The sequence below is a fragment of the Mytilus edulis genome, chromosome 2 (genome assembly GCF_963676685.1).
Source record: "Mytilus edulis chromosome 2, xbMytEdul2.2, whole genome shotgun sequence".
Taxonomy (NCBI): Eukaryota; Metazoa; Mollusca; class Bivalvia; order Mytilida; family Mytilidae; genus Mytilus; species Mytilus edulis.
Genome location: NC_092345.1, coordinates 90,251,712 through 90,268,717, shown reverse-complemented (window position 1 = coordinate 90,268,717; position 17,006 = coordinate 90,251,712). Strand labels below are relative to the sequence as shown.

At 31.9% G+C, this 17,006-nt stretch overlaps 2 protein-coding genes across 2 annotated transcripts; both read left to right on the top strand.

Annotated features, from left to right (window-relative positions):
• Nucleotides 1–1,015: 1,015 nt before the first annotated feature.
• On the top strand, nucleotides 1,016–5,498 carry LOC139513380 (uncharacterized). The gene is made up of 5 exons (XM_071301798.1): nucleotides 1,016–1,211; nucleotides 2,251–2,356; nucleotides 2,900–3,006; nucleotides 4,191–4,363; nucleotides 5,126–5,498. Exons 1-5 carry the CDS (start codon nucleotides 1,079–1,081, stop codon nucleotides 5,399–5,401), a joined length of 795 nt encoding a protein of 264 aa, XP_071157899.1. The 5' UTR covers nucleotides 1,016–1,078; the 3' UTR covers nucleotides 5,402–5,498.
• A 6,679-nt stretch (nucleotides 5,499–12,177) lies between these two features.
• On the top strand, nucleotides 12,178–15,126 carry LOC139513379 (cytochrome c-like). The gene is made up of 3 exons (XM_071301797.1): nucleotides 12,178–12,293; nucleotides 14,131–14,312; nucleotides 14,783–15,126. Coding segments are annotated over exons 1-3 (333 nt in total). The 5' UTR covers nucleotides 12,178–12,291; the 3' UTR covers nucleotides 14,932–15,126.
• Nucleotides 15,127–17,006: the final 1,880 nt, after the last annotated feature.

Below are 17,006 nucleotides of genomic sequence, written 5' to 3'. Positions count from 1 at the left end.
TCTTTAACTTATGATATAATGTTAATCGCCCAGGTTATGTTATCCTGTCGACTTTTCAGTTCAATTTTAGGAAATTCTGCCGGTTAAAAGAAGTGGGTTATCTTCTCCTCCTCTTTTCACATCTAAAAAAAGAAAAAGAAGAAGATGATGGTGTCGAGTGGACATTCTAAGAAAAAATAAATCGAATCTTCTAGTGGACATCCAAATTTTGATTCACAATTAAGGTTGCATGTTTACTCAATTACCTCTGTATAAACTGGGACTATTATACTAACTAGTGTAATAGTTTCATGTATAAATCAGGACTTTAAGGACTATTTGTATCTGTGTAGTAATTTTGCATTGCATGCAATATATTTGGTGGGGTATATAAACGCACATAGTTAACATGTATGTATATTTTGATATATCCGTTTTTGGATTTGACATTCGAAAGTTGAATAAGGATTTTTTCCTAAACCAGTTTTATGTCCATAGAATCGGTATAGTGCTTATCTTAAGGGAAAACGGTACTATTACATTTTCCCAGCATTCGGTTGGCCTTTTGTGTACCCAAGGCAGGTGAAGGAAGTAAACTTAGTAGCGCTTTAATTGGATGTAAGGGTACAATATATTTTTTATTTATCCATGAATAACTGCAGTGTGTATATTTACAATATAAATTTTGAAACCTATTGAAATATTTTCTAGAGAATTATTCGAAAAGACTTCCAAATTTTGATATATTTGGTGCAAAATGACGTCGGGCATGAATAACATAAACAAGCTCCGTTGGAAGTTGGTCACTATACTATTTGGCTTTAATTTTTAAAATAGAATAATAAAGTGCTAACATCACATTTAACTGTTTTATCTAGGTTTTTATCATAAAAAGTGGTAAATTCAGAAAATGTTAATATTTTCGCCTATGGCCATCGGCAGAATAAATAGTACCGTTTTCCCTTATAAACTGTAAGTGTTTAACAGGTTCACGTTTTTAGCCGCAGTTTTTCCTGGTCGATACCGTGACTGTTTTCTTTTATCATTCTGTTGTTTTCCCGGAAGCAGATTGTTTATGTAACTTGGGCTCACTTGGACTATGATATTCGAGATGGGTAGCAATTTGGCAAAAAGCAATTTAGTTAAAGCTGCAGCGGTTGATTTTGGTATTCAATGGGCATGCTGGGCTGTTGCTGCTACCTTGAAAACTGAAAAATTCTACGACTTAGCCGGTAAGGTTCAACCTGTTTATTTATAGGTCAAAATTTGGGTCAATATTCACATCAGCTGATAGCCATGATAGCTATGTAGTTATATTTTAGAATTATTTACTTTAGCTTAACGAAATAAATAACTGTGTGTAATCAAATTACAAAGTATTTATGACTTTAATAAAATAAATAACTGTGTGTAATCAAATTACAAAGTATTTATGACTTTAATAATAAAAAAACCCCATTTAATTACACCTGCGAAGAATGTCATAAAAAAGAAGAGAATTTCCTTTATCAAACTATCACGAGATAAATTAAAAGTAAGTGTTTAGCCAAAAGATAATCATTTACACATTCTAATTAATAACTAGGCGATCTACATATTGATTTTTTAAAATTCTATGATTTTACCTTTTCTATTTCTATTTTCAAACTTCCGCTGTTCTGGGCATGTAGAACCCGGTTAGAATGTATCCTTCTTCTTTCAATACAGAGTCGGACTCTTCTTGAGTGTAATAATGACTCTTGCTCGTAAAATGATGTCCGTGATTCGTGGGGGTTTTTTTGTTGTTTTTTTTTTGTGTTTTTTTTTTAAGTTTTTGCTGCTGGATCCCTGACATTCATTGTGGCATTAACCTTTAATTTACGTTTGATTTGTTCACCTAACTTTAAAACTGGGTTTAACCCAACATGTTCTCCCGAAAATGATCTGTACCATCATCAGCAATGTGATGAAGTTGTTTTCGATTCTTTGCATTTGTTGATAAAGTCTTACGTTTAATCATCACTAATATTACTTCCATGGTTTAATATTGTCAGTTTTTGTGGATGAACCTTTTGAATTAACATTGATAACTTATTGGACTCATATGTTCCGGATTCACGGTACGTATATAATTTAATTTTTTGACATAATATTGTTTTAGATAATATATTTCCAATAATGCTGTTGTGTTATTTTGTATGTGAGTTTATGTGAATTTATGTTCTGTTGTTTTAAATTGGCAAAGAGTACAATATCGCTTAGGAATTGCAACTTTTTATTGCTATTCTATAGGCTCTAGTACATTTTTCCTGCTTGCACTACAAAGTTTGAGATGGAATCGAACATATTTCACACGCCAAAAGGTACAAACTGGTATGGTCATGGCATGGGCAGTAAGGTAACTTAAACACTTAGCTACAATATCCATTTATGTAATTTATTTGCATGTTGATATATAGCATCTTTCGACGAAGATGAAACAGACAAATGCATGCCTTCTAGTTTGATCATAATTATGAGTTTTTCGGTACAAGGCATTTTTTTTTTAATCATGAATGTCCACAATTTTTAATGTATTATTTGTACACCTGCCTGGATTATATGCAAAACTCATTGCTGAAGGATATTAACAAAAATTATATCTAAATAAGTATTAGAATAAAAAGAAGGATACAGGGTCTTGTTTGGTACTATCCAAAATAATATGAAACAGAACAGAAAACCCAAACATGAAATTTTTGGGAAAAATTCAAAACGTGAAAACCACCAGCCTAATTTTATGATAAACCAATTTAAGAAAAAACAGATATGACAGACATGAACCAGCGACAAGTTAGACACTGAACTACAGGCTCCTAGCCTGTTTGCAATATTTGTCTACATTTAAAACGAGATATACATGTTTTGATAATATTTGTATAATTGTTTACCATGTTTACAGACTTGGAACATTCCTTTTCACCAGAATCTTAAAAGAAGGACATGATAAGCGATTTAACAAAGTCAGGGACAACCCACGCGTGTTCTGGTTTTACTGGACCGTACAAGGTATCACAAACGTTTATTTTACAATGTAATATGTATTCTAGTATAAAACAAGAAGTAAATATGCTCTGCTCGATCCTTACAAACTTATTAATTTATAATAAAGAAATCATTGAAGTTCAGAAATATTCTATAGAAATAAGAAGTTGTAGTATGAGTGCCAATGAGACCACTCTCCATACAAGTCACGAAGTGTAAAAGTAAACAATTATAGATATAAGAAGATGTGGCATGCGTGCCAATGAGTCAATCTCCATAACAATTTGACAATATAATAGACAATAGTCAATACTTTATTAATAAACCTCAGACACATAGGTGTACAAGAGGACATCATATATACACGTATACACATTTTTATACTCAATACATTCACCTAAACATATTAATGCTACATACATGAAACATATCAAAATGTCAATTTACAAACTACCATAACATTCAACTAAAAAAAGACTAACATAAATCACAAGTATCTTAAGAATTTTTAAAAATATTGCTAAGTTTTTGTAAAGTTCTACATGACAAAATGTTAAAAGCTGTTTCAATTTGTACTCCGTTGGATTTGCAGTATAATATTGTGGTATATATTTATTTCTAAGCAGTTTTATTTCCTGTTTTTGACATTTGAATAGATAATGAAATTCATCTCCTATTCCATTTCCACAGAGATGACAAATTCGTGTATTTTTTTGGTATTCTGGACCATCTTCCCGTTTCTACAGGAAATTTTAAATTTTAACATCTGAGTTTTGCCATATTAATCTTGTCACACAGTTTCAACTTTATCAAATAGGTTTTCAAACGAAATTCCTTTTTATAAAATGAATAAAATGCACCTCTTGAAGAGTTATTCGTTTGTGAAAACCAATTTTGGATGAATTGGTCATTGAAGGAAAAAAAACAGTGTAGGTCAAAGTACGGTCCATGTCATGATGAAATACGAAGACTAGTATTTATACCAAGTTAATTTCTCATATCGTTTTTGTGTCTAATTTGGTAGAACCATTTAACAAACGGGTTTTTGTTTTGAAGTTCGAAATTATGTACACTTTATAGAGCGATTCCGTATCTTAACTATTTGAAATACTTTATGTTAATATGGTTATACTGACGCATAAAAAACAAATTATAACTTGAGTCCGATTCCTTTTCCTGATTTACCAAAGCATTATTTTGACTTTTAGGTGTATGGGTGTTACTCACTTTGTTACCAACATTGTTGGTGAACAGTAAGAAAGAAGATCAACCTTTAACCAAGAAGGACTATATCGGATGGGGGTTATGGGTTGCTGGGTTCATATTGGAGACGGTCGCCGATTATCAGAAATCTAGCTTCAGAAATAATCCTGACAACGAGGTAGAGTAAAGTCAATTATGTAATAAGTTAATAACCATTGCCTAGTTGTTTGATGTGTCATATTTTGTCAGCTGGACTTACCTGCCATACACGTGGATAAGAAATATTGATTTGTTCGTCCGGCTTAATAAAATAATGTGCAGGTTGTGATTTGCAATCGGTGCTTGATTGTCTTGGTTATTACAGAGACATATATGTGTGTGTGTGTGTGTGTGTGTTCTTTATTCAACATTGGTCTACGTATAGTCTAATCATCGGCCGTCATTGTCATCACTAAAATCTCTGAAAAATGATGCAAAAGTAACTCATCATAGATACCAGAATAAAAATAAGTTGTACACCAGACGCGCGTTGCATCTACAAAAGACTCATCAGTGAAGCTGGAATAAAAAAAGTTTAAGATGCCAAATAAAGTACAAAGTTCACGGAAGAGCATTGTGGACCCAAAATTTCGAAAGGTTTTTGCAATCATATATGATCTATTCCTGGTTTATATAATTAATAAAGAATATATACCTATATATAAACATGCTGTGCATGAGAACAGCATTACATTGAAACATCGATAAAACTGAACGAACGCTCTAGAAATTTTAAGAAAGGTAAAACCAGATTTTCGGCGCTATCGAAACAATCAATACTGCCAGTAGTGATTAACTTTAGGTTATTTGCACAGTCCATTGGTTTCTCATGATATAAAAATGTACATTTCCAAAAAACTTAATATAATGTTGAAACAGAGAACACCATTTCATTTTGTAGGGTCAGTTTATCAACGTAGGACTATGGAAGATGGTGCAGTATCCAAATTACCTTGGGGAGATAATGATGTGGTCTGGTCTTTATCTAACCTCGACCTCCGTCCTCAAAGGATGGGAACATTTGGCTGTGGTATCTCCTATCTTTCTGACCTATTTACTGACAAACCTAAGTGGCATACCGCTTCAGGAAAAATCAGCAATGAGAAGATATGGATCAAATCCAGATTTTCTGAAACACATTCAGAACACAAAGAAACTTATCCCTTTCATATGGTGAACTGTATATGATCCTGTATGCGAAAATTGTAATTTGAAGAACTCGTTATGTAATCTTATTTCCAGATATTTTGTTATTAAACACATCAGACAATTTTTTTTACCATTGGTATTCACATACTGGATAAATTCGTAATTTGTTCATCTTGTAAACCATCATTAATTGAACTTTTTACATGGATGACGTGAGGGATTTTGAATTTATGCTTTCCACAGAATTTTAGCTTTCAAACATTTAGTACTTTTCAAAGACAAAGGTCCTCCAAATTGGTTTCTAATTATCCTTACTAACTTAGTATTTAAGTAGTGTCTAATCCACGAGTGCATGTACATGTCTCAGGATGGAAAACAACTATATAGCTGAATAATACATTTAATGGTATTTTAAGGTAAAAAGATAATATTAATTATGTTCAGAGACAAGTGTCTGTGTCATTAAATAGAAGGTTTTTTTTTCATTATGTATGTTCCAAGTGGAAGAACTACATGTATTATGTAATATTCTTTTCACTAGAAAAACAGAATAAAGGGTTTAAAATATTTGTTCCAAGTGATGGGGGACATTGTTTATTACAAAGGTTCCAGTGGATTTTTAGTAAGGCGGAACAACGTTGACATTTGTGATTACAGCCTTGTAAATATGGCTTCACTTACACCATTTGTACACTTACTTATCGCTTGGATTTAATTGTAACACAATTGCTATATGGAAGCTGAATATGTGGATGATCATACGTAGGGGCGGATCAAGTCATTTTTAAAAGTGAGGATTACAACCATATGTCACCATTCAAATGCATTGGTCGTCAAATAAAGGGCGAGTTCAAAAACCGAGACCCCCACCTTCTTCTATTTACATGGATAGTAGACCTTTCCATGGATAGAAACACGTGCCTGTGATATATCGTGGTGTATTTGAGCAGTTGAAGTCATCATACAAAATAACATCTATTTTTACAATACAGAAGCATAAGTTTAAAAAATATATATGAATACAGCATGCAAAAACACAAAGAAGAAATGCATTACATACAGTCAATTTATAAAAACATACAGTCAATTTATAAAAAAAAAAATACAGTCCATTTATAATACATACAGTTAATTTTGAATACATGTAAGTTTTAGTTAAAACACGTGCATATAGACTTTCTTTCCGGAAAGAAAATCATTAGATCAGCAAATAAATAATAATAATTCAAACGAGAAACCAAACGGCCGGATTAATGTACTTACGAATTAAAGAAAAACAAATTTGAATTACAGCAACTGAATTACAGGCTCTTGATGTGGGACCGGGATATAAAATAATATTCGTTGATATCTAAAACGCAGTTACAAACAGTCACACGCGCATCGCGAACAACTGCTTTTTTATGGATGTTCCTTTGGCTCCTTCTAATATAGTCACACAATAAGAAGGAGTCGAAGGAAAATATCCGTAAAAAAAATAAAACAAACGGGAAACGAAAATTCGTTACTTTTGATGTAATTTTTTTCCGTTTGAAACTGAAATATCCAAAGTAGAAAAGGAAAATCAATATAATGTTACTAAGCCTGTTTAATACAATTAAAACCGAACACAACAATGCTTGTGCAATTCTAAATTTTCAAAAATTACGTAGGTTAGATAAATAGTGATGTGCGATATAAACATATACATTTCAGCATGCAGTTTGATAATGATTAAAGAAACAAACTTACTTTGAAGCAGGTTAAGTAACTGAACGTGGATGATATTAGTTATCTTGGTGTAATCAGGGGTGTACGGAATTTTACACCGTTGTTGAAAATTCATACACCCCGGTGTAATCAGGGGTGTACGGAATTTTACACCGTTGTTGAAAATTATTTTCAACAACGGTGTAAAATTACGAATGGGTGTATGAATTTTCAACAACGGTGTAAAATTCCGTACACCCCTGATTACACCAAGATAACGAATTTATTTCTTATGAACAATTCTTTTACTCATTTTGATACCAGGACGTAAAATTGTAAAAATGGTAATGAAAATTTTCCAGCGTAATATTTTTTCAATGTCCATGTTGCTGCACATTGTCAAATACTTTTTTACTTTATTTTTGGAAAAATTCAGAAAATTTTTGTGTTCTTTTGAGTTAACAAAAAAAACAAAAAAAAAAACATTACAAATTATAAAAAAAAAAAAAAAATTAAATAAATTTTGTCTTAATTTTTTTTAGCATGTTCTTATTGTTATTTTTTTTACTTTATTTTGGCAAAATTTCATTATTTTTTTTTTAAATTTTTTTAAATTTATTTATCCCCGGGTGAACAAGGGTGGGGTGTTATTTACACGAGGGTAGTCAACCGGCAATCAGATTGCAGTATTTTTGCTGCATAAGAAATAAGTACTTATACATCCCGAATATATATAGAGCACCTTGCGATTTAAACTGGTATAATTCGGGAATTTTAGAGTTGGCAAAGGTTAAGGAATAGCAACAGAGAGCTGAAAACTTATTTAAGTACTAGTTTGTAATGAGCATGTTAAAAAAAGAGGGACGAAAGATACCAAAGGGACAGTCAAACTCATAAATCTAAAACAAACTGACAACTCCATGGCTAAAAATGAAAAAGACAAACAGAAAAACAATAGTACACACGACACAACATAGAAAACTAAAGAATAAACAACACGAACCCCACCAAAAACTAGGGGTGATCTCAGGTGCTCCGGAAGGGTAAGCAGATCCTGCTCCACATGTGGCACCCGTCGTGTTGCTTATGTGATTACAAATCCGGTAAATAGTCTAATTCGGTAGGTCATATTCATGAAAGGGAAGGGGATTGTAGTTACGACGTAAGGAACATATTAATTTATGTTTGATTTTTGTCAACAAAAGAGTGCTGTTTGTGCAGACTTAAACCATCCCAAATTTTGCAACTTATCAGTAAGTCCGGTAAACTGGTTAAAATTATTAGCGTCGATAGATCATTCCATAATTAAGATACCTAGTTGATCTCACCCTTGGAGTATCAGCAGTATAGTTGTGTCTAAAGGAATAAGAGTTATTTTATAGCAATAAAATTATGTTACAGAAGTTAAAAAGGTCTCTAATTCATAATCTTGCGGATACTCCTCATTACAGAATCTTAGGTCGTTTGTAGATAGGTTCATAGATTCAATGTGGATTAAAAATTAGACAAGTGGAAATTTATAGTATATGAGGAAATATTCACAAAACAAACAAAGAATAGAACATTTTGTCTGGATCACAAATGGCGTAGGTGGAAAAAATTTCATAACATGCAATCTTGGGTACCTTCACAGTATACATTAAGATCTTAGAAAACTAGTTATAACCCGTCATAGGTTTATGCTCTATTTACAAACCATCCCAATTGAAGTGATTGCGGATAGTTGAATTTCTGAATCGGCTTCATTTCAAGTTATACTAGAGCCCATGGTAAGATGTATGCTTATTTACTTTAGAAATGATTCATGGCAGCCGTAGTAGGTTTGTTTTCATTTACCATGGGTTATAATTGGGCATTTATATTCGATTATTTTACCCTGAGCGTTAGCGGAATTTTAGTTTTATGAAATTTTACCATGAAAAATAAATTGAAATGGACTGATTTGTTTATTTTGCCGTAGAATAGAGGTCAATATATTGTATCTGAATCTTAACCTTCGTAAACTGGGGATTTTTATGTCGAAAATTGAGAATATCTGACAGTATGAATAAGTTGGTCGTAACGCGGAATAGCCGTTTTTAAGTGTATTACTGCGTTTTCACAAAAAGTAGATATATTGTGATTATACTGGTTGACGATAATAGGTCGTCATATTAGAATATATATACTATATATGGTTTCACCAAATAATTATGAATCCATATTGAATCATATAAAAAAATACGACTGAGCTGACTTCCAAACGTTTAGGAGAACCAAAATTTGAACTAACCTCAAATTCACATTTGTAAAATTAGAAATACTGATATGATTTTATTTATTTCTTCAAAAATTAAGAATAATTTAACAATAGTACATGCTAAAATCTAATCATGTTTTAAAGAAATTGATGCTTATTACGTATTTTTATTGCTCCTTTTCAAAGGTTCACTTTTGTGAACTTTGTATGGCAACGTTTGCGTAGATTTTAATTTTTCCAGTGAATACTTTGAATCTGTTGGTGTTACTTTGAAAGCTTTGTTTTTTAAATGATTTATAGCAATGTTGAATGACTGTTTAGTTTCTAAGAAAACATGTAAGATGTCCAGTGCTATTTTTGCTAACTTGAGGGAGCATTTTGGGGAGAATTTGGGTACTATGATGTTAATTTCAAATAATCAAACTGTAGCAAGCAAGTAAGAAAGTAATTATTAATTGTTTTATAGGGAGTCTGTAATCCCATGCTTCTCATTTTAGTGCTGGTAGCTTGAACTGTTCAAGGAGTGTATCGCGTAAGAATTTTTGCATTCGTCATAAAATGATTAATCTGAGTGTTCTTTCTTCTATTTTTTCTTTTTTCTTTGTATATTGTAAGTTTAAAAAGTCTGGTGAAAGTAGTGCCATTCTTTTGAGTATACGTTTAGTTGCGGCGTTACGCAGCTTTTTTTTTACAGATGTTTTAGATGTGAGTGTTGAAATTCAGTTAAAAACCTGAAGTCAAGTCCACCTCGTCGTCACATTTTATGTTGAATTCAATAAGGTTGACGCCCATCTTTTGAGTGTTTTATTTTTACCTTTGGCAATATTGCTTGATTTTTTTCTGGGTTTGCCTGCATTTTGTCGAAAGAGAATAATGGTATTCGGGAGTATCTATCTTCTTCGAAAGGTTAAATCACTGATTCCAGAGTTATTCCTGATTTAGAGAGAGATTATCATCAGCATAGTTATATAATTCACAGTCACGGTTTGACAAAAAGAAAGATGTCATGTGTAGATACATTGAATAATACGTGGTCTAAATATATTCTTGGTTTAACAAATAGTCCAGTAATATATTAGCTGTGATGTCAGAGCTTGATAGATTTCCTATTTATGTTCCTATCATTGCCTTGAATTTTGTCAATGTTAAAATATTGTCATGGACTGGAAGGTTTGAAAGAATGATTATTATTTGATGCATTCATATGTTGTAGACAATTACATATTTCTAGACTAATTTAAATACATGGTACTCTAGTATTGATTATATTCAGAGATATATTGAATGTGCCTAATTTTGACCAATCAATTGGTTGTTTGTGTCAGTATGTTAAAAATAAACTATGTGAAAGTTATTTAACATTTTGGAATAGACTGAAGTATCAAACAATTAACTCGGAAAAAGGGAAGATTGGTACTTATTTTTCTATAAAAAAAATGTTTTAAAACAGAAAAATATTTTTAAAAAAAAAGACAAGAATAAGCGCTCACTCTTTTAAAACTGAAACAGACAGATATTCAAAAAAACATATAGAAAATACTTAGCGTCTTAGTTCAAATCGCTCGCTTGGTACAGTTGAAGATGAGCTTCATTTTTTGTTCGATTTTTCCAATACATTTCTAATAATTGTTAATATTTTAAAAATTTAAACAAATCTTCTAAATTTTTATGGCTTTTCAGTGACCCAAGAAAATGTAACTCTTATGGAAAAACTGGGCTGTTATATTTGTGTCTGTTTTGAATTTAGGAGATCAGGTATTAATACTGACACTAAGTCAAGTAAATGATTTGAGAATGAATGCATGTAATGTATTTTTTTTCATTCACAATATCATATGGTTTTTTTTTTTTGGCTCTGATTCTGACCAATGCTAATATACTAAACCAGAGACATATAATACAAGTCTCTGACTAAACATATATTAACATGCTACTATCATTGTTGTTGTTACCAATTATGTAAGTCAATTGTATCTGATTTCATGACTTTATGGGCCCAGTAATTTTTGGATATAAAAATATTCTATTTTAAACAAAAAACATCAATGATTCTATTCTCATGATAGATCATGGGCCCTGGACGGGACTATGGCACCTTTATAGATATCTTGCATGATTTGACTGATACTTTGAGTAGTCTCTGACTTATGTTTGCACACTGTTTTCTTGTCGCAAGATAACATTTTAGCATTTCAAGAGCAGATGGACTAAGCCATATTTTTCTAATATACTGGCAAAGAACTGATCAGAACTGGCGGTAGACTCATGTCGGAAGCAATGACTGTCGTAAGCTTTACCGTCAGATCAATCACTCCGCCGTTTTGACTTTATAAGTTATCAGAAATAATCAGTATCAAATAATTCCATCGCTATGATTTGTATAGAATTTATTTTTTGTTCAATCCCCTTTTCAACTATCGGGTGTTTAAACTTAAAAATCATGACGCAATATGACGTGTCTGCAGGCAAAATTGTGTTGATGGCATGTTACGTATTCGGACATTATGAAACGGTATTTGGATGTTACGAAACAAGTTACAACTCTTGTTAATAACGATTCCATTTATTTTTTTAAACGGCAGCATTGATATTGTTTGTTTTAAATATAGCATAAAAAAAACAATAAGATTTATTTTTCGTCGTTTTTGTATATCTCGTTTGTACGAGAGAAAAATTGAAAGGCAGGTCTATTTTGTACTAAGGGGATAAATAGCTTCAAAACTTGTAAAGATTTTTATTTTGCTTTATTACACATCCGACTATTTTTTTAATATTTCATGTCAAAATATGTTGCCTAATTTTTTGTTTTAATATAGGTTTTTTGAAGCAAATAATTCTAGATTTAAATGATTTTCAACAGGTATTCGAGACGGTATTCCCCTCCATTTTTGGCATCGCCCGTGACCTTCAACTTAATTGTGACGTATGAGGTCATCCTTTTACAACCGGCATTGAATCAGAAGTCCAAGTCGTAGACAACAGCAAAGAAAATGTAAGTTTTAGCGTTTACTATATGTAGTTTTCAGTTTATATACTTCTTTGGAAACTTATTGATATTCATTAATCTTAAATGTGTACTCATAAAAAGTTCTTCCATTCAATATATTTGTAACAACTTAATTTGAAGTATGACATTTCAAGGACATGTCCTGCGATTTAAAAAAATAAAATTGCATGTTAAGTAGAAGCACGTAGCACTCGTCATGCGACTCATGTAACTTATGTTCGGCGAATGTTAAAACAACAGCTTATATATAAGAGGATAAACAAACAACTGTGACTAAAGTTCCAGAGAATTTCCTTTGAACATCACTGCATCACTGTCATGACATGCATAAAGATTCATTCATTCACAAGTGTTAGGATTACATAATGTAATGAGTTCAGATTCAAAATTTAATTAAAATTTACATTCAGAAAATATTGTATGATTACCAATGAGATCATCACTGTCATGACAAGTGCTAATAATTACATAATGATGTAAGATTCAAAATTCAATTTAATTAATAAAAAATAACATTTAAGAATTGAATGCCTGTTTTTGTAACTTCATTAGGGTGTAAAAGCGTTGACCGAAGTACATTTTGTATGAAGCGTTTTGGGCTTCATTCTAAAATTGTGTGCACGGTCAATGCTCATAAATTATTAAGAAAATGTGGTATGATTGCCATTTTATAATACTAATACTAGACAACAGGACTCTCCAATACAAATTAAACTAAGTGACTTTATAGTCTATAGATCTTTATACAGCCTTTGTCCAAGAGCAAAAATCCATACTGGTTAGCAAGCTTTATAAGTCCTGGATAGGACAAAGTTAAACAATTCAAATGATAAAATGTAACATCATGTTCAAAACAATAAATAAAATATATAATATACAGTACAGTAACTAATGACTACCACTGAATAAAGTATGCTCATGTCTTGGGACTGCACATAAGCTACTGAATGTGGCCTGGTAAATCATGTAATTATGTTTGTTGGTGCCAAGCGAACCCCAGAACATGGAAAAATATGTAACATACATTGTACAACGTAAGACAAACTATAAAAATCATACAAATATGGCTCAGCTTATATTTACATGTACATGTAGGCTGAATACAATTGAATAGCCTGACCAGTTAATGCTTGTAACATGTTTACATACCTTTTAAACTTAAAGTTTCATGCATAGTGTTTATAGTTCACATCAAATCCAGTCATGGTTAACTTATGTGATATTTACTTCATCATTACTGAACTCAGCAAAATTTGAGGTTTGACTACGGTAGTCATAAAATGTTAAAAAAAATATGGTATGACTGCCAATGAGACGAATCTCCACAATAGATCAAATGGCACAGAAATTAACAACTACAGGTCATATGGCCTTGAACAATGAGCATAAATTTTTGTAGTGACCTTTAAGGGGCCCCGAAATGACAATGTACAACAATTCAAATGAGAAAGGCCTAATTTACATACAAAAACTGAACAAAAAACAATTATGTAACCCATAAACAAACGACAACCACTAAACTACAGGCTCCTGACTTGGGACAGGCACATACAAACAGAATAATGCGGCTGGGTTAAATAAGTAAGCCAAGAGAACCATACTTTTTCAAAAGAATCTTCAATTGTGAATTGTTTTCCATTTATTGCCCATACTTTTGAAAGTTTGGTTATTTAATCTGTTCCAACTAAAACAGGAGAGGTGTCTTAGGAATATTTGGATAGAGAAGACTTGATTAGACTTTCTTACATTTATTTATCTTACTAATAGAATTTACGTACTGAGCTTGAGGTGAATTCTATTTTTATTTTATTTTTACTTTCAGGGCAGACATACCAGCAGGAGATGCAGAAAAGGGAAAGAAAATCTTTGTACAGAAATGTAAACAGTGCCATACAATAGAAAAGGGTGGAAAGCACAAAGTTGGACCAAATTTACATGGACTGATTGGCAGGAAAACTGGACAAGCACCTGGATTCCCTTACACAGATGCCAACAAATCAAAAGGTATGTATACTGCGATACCACTTGTGGTTCAGACATAGATTTAGTATTCCCATACATATTAAAGGCCTGTCAGACATGACAATCTGTAAAACAATTCAGTCGTGAAAACCAACAGCCAAAGTCAGATACAAAAAACAATGAAAAATCCAAACACTTTACTTTGACAGGCACATTCACAATGTTGCAGGGTTAAACGTGTTAGTGAGTGCTCAACCAACTTTATAACAAAGAATAGGTGTGTAACAGACTAAATAAAGCTAAAAGCACAATATAAGAAAGCTTTGTAAAATTCATTTGAAAAATCTCGACTTGTTAGACTGACACAAAGCACATAAAACAACTAACAAAAAGAACGAAAAATATCAACTGAAAATTTTAAGAACAATTAGAATGATCAATTAATTATAATTATCCTTTAAATAATAAAATTTTATATATATATATGCTCATGATTTTTAATTTTTTTTCAGGAATCACATGGGCAAAAGACACATTGTTTATCTACCTGGAAAACCCAAAGAAATACATCCCAGGAACCAAGATGATATTTGCTGGATTAAAGAAACCACAAGAACGAGCTCATCTTATAGCATACATTGAGTCAGAAAGCAAAGATTGATTATACTCATTTTAGGATTTTTTAAAACATTTATTTATGGATTCTTAACATGTACATCCAAACATCATTAACTCTGTGTGTCTGGTTTACACATTGATAAACAGTCGTATTTTGTTGATCAGTAGCATTGTTTTTAAAGTTTTTAAAACACCATATGGTTGAATATTGAGTTTTTAATAAAGTATTTGATGCCAGCCTATGATGTTTTTAATTTTGAATATGAGAATCTTTATCAATAGCAAAGCCATTTCAAGCATGACTGGATTTTCCAATAAAATAAATGTGAAACAGCTATTTTTATACGACCGCAAATATTGAAAATGTTTTGGTCGTATATTGGTATGACATTGGCATCATTGTCGTCCGAAAACATTTTGTTTTCGCACTATAACTTTAGTATAAGTAAATAGAAATCTATGAAATTTATACACAAGGTTTATGACCATAAAAGGAAGGTTGGGATTGATTTTGGGAGTTTTGGTCCCAACAGTTTAGGAATTAGGAGCCAAAAAGGGCCCAAATAAACATTTTTCTTGGTTTTCACACAATAATTTTATTATAAGTAAAGAGAAATCTATGAAATTTTAACATAAGGTTTATGACCACAAAAGGAAGATTGGGATTGATTTTGGGAGTTGTTGTCCCAACAGTTTAGGAATATGGGCCCAGTTTTCAAGTTGGTCCAAATCAGGGTCCAAAATTAAACTTTGTTTGATTTCAACAAAATTTGAATATATGGGGGTTCTTCAATATGCTGAATCTAACCATGTATTTATATTTTTAATATTTGGGCCTGGTTATCAAATTGGTCCACATTGAGGTCTTAAAAGGTCTAAAATTGAACATTATTTGATTTCATCAAAAATTGAATTCTTTCTATGATATGCTGAATCTAACCATGTATTTAGATATTGGATATTGGACCATAATAGGTAAATGTCCAATTTAAAAAATTTAAGTTTAAGTTCTTAGACCACATTCATTCTGTGTCAGAAACCTATGTTGTATCAACTATTTAACCACAATCCAAATTCAAAGCTGTATCAAGCTTAAATGTTGTGTCCATACTTGCCCCAACTGTTCAGGTTTATCCTCTGCGGTTGTATAAAGCTGCGCCCTGTGGAGCATCTGGTTTATGATTTAATGTAGTACAATACAAAGAGATTGAAGACACCATATGGATAATTAAACATAGTTGAATAAAAGTAATAAAAGTGCTCCCTCAGCAAAAAAAAGTAGTTCCCTAACCACTTTTTAGAAAACTCCAGACTGAACAACCCTAGACCCACCAAAAACCTTGTGTGATATCACCAATGCTCAGGGTGCAGATCAATCTCTACATGAGTTGCCCATGGCAGGTACAAAACAGAAGAAATGGATTAGATTTTCCAAATGTTTTATGTGGTGCTATAAAAACAATAAAACTTTGTGTTTCCTTTAAGCATGTGCTTATCTTCAACTAACATATGACTTAAAACCTACATCACACCACATCATATCCAATAAAATAAGACTAGACAAAACAAATATCAGTCATTTATATGAACCCATTAAAATACATTTCAAATTATTTGTCATATAGCATTCCTTACCCATGTTACCCAACATGAAGCTACGTTGTACATACTAGCAGTCCGTGTATGCACATCTTCTAACACTGAAAAACTACTAGTTATTGTCTTCTGTGAAGAAGGTTGCAGAATGCTGGAAAGGGATTATAATCAGGTGGTGTCTATGACTCAATGGCATAAACTATTGGTTTAAAGCTTAATATTTCAAGAGGTAGTAGATGTGGATGCTTCAAACCTCAAAGCAAAAGGTCAACTATATTTTGGGTATAGGAAGATTGTTAGTACTTTTAGGTCTGACAGGTTAAGCTGACCTTGACCTCCTTTTCATAGTTCATCGGTCAATGTCCAGTTTTCAAAACTTTGTCATTCAGATAATTTCTGGAGTGGGTCAACTATAATTGGTGTAAAGGAAAATTGCATGGTGTATATGTTGTCAGCAAGGTTTATCCAACCTTCACCTCATTTTCATGGTTCCTTGGTCAATGTTCAATTTTAATATTAGGT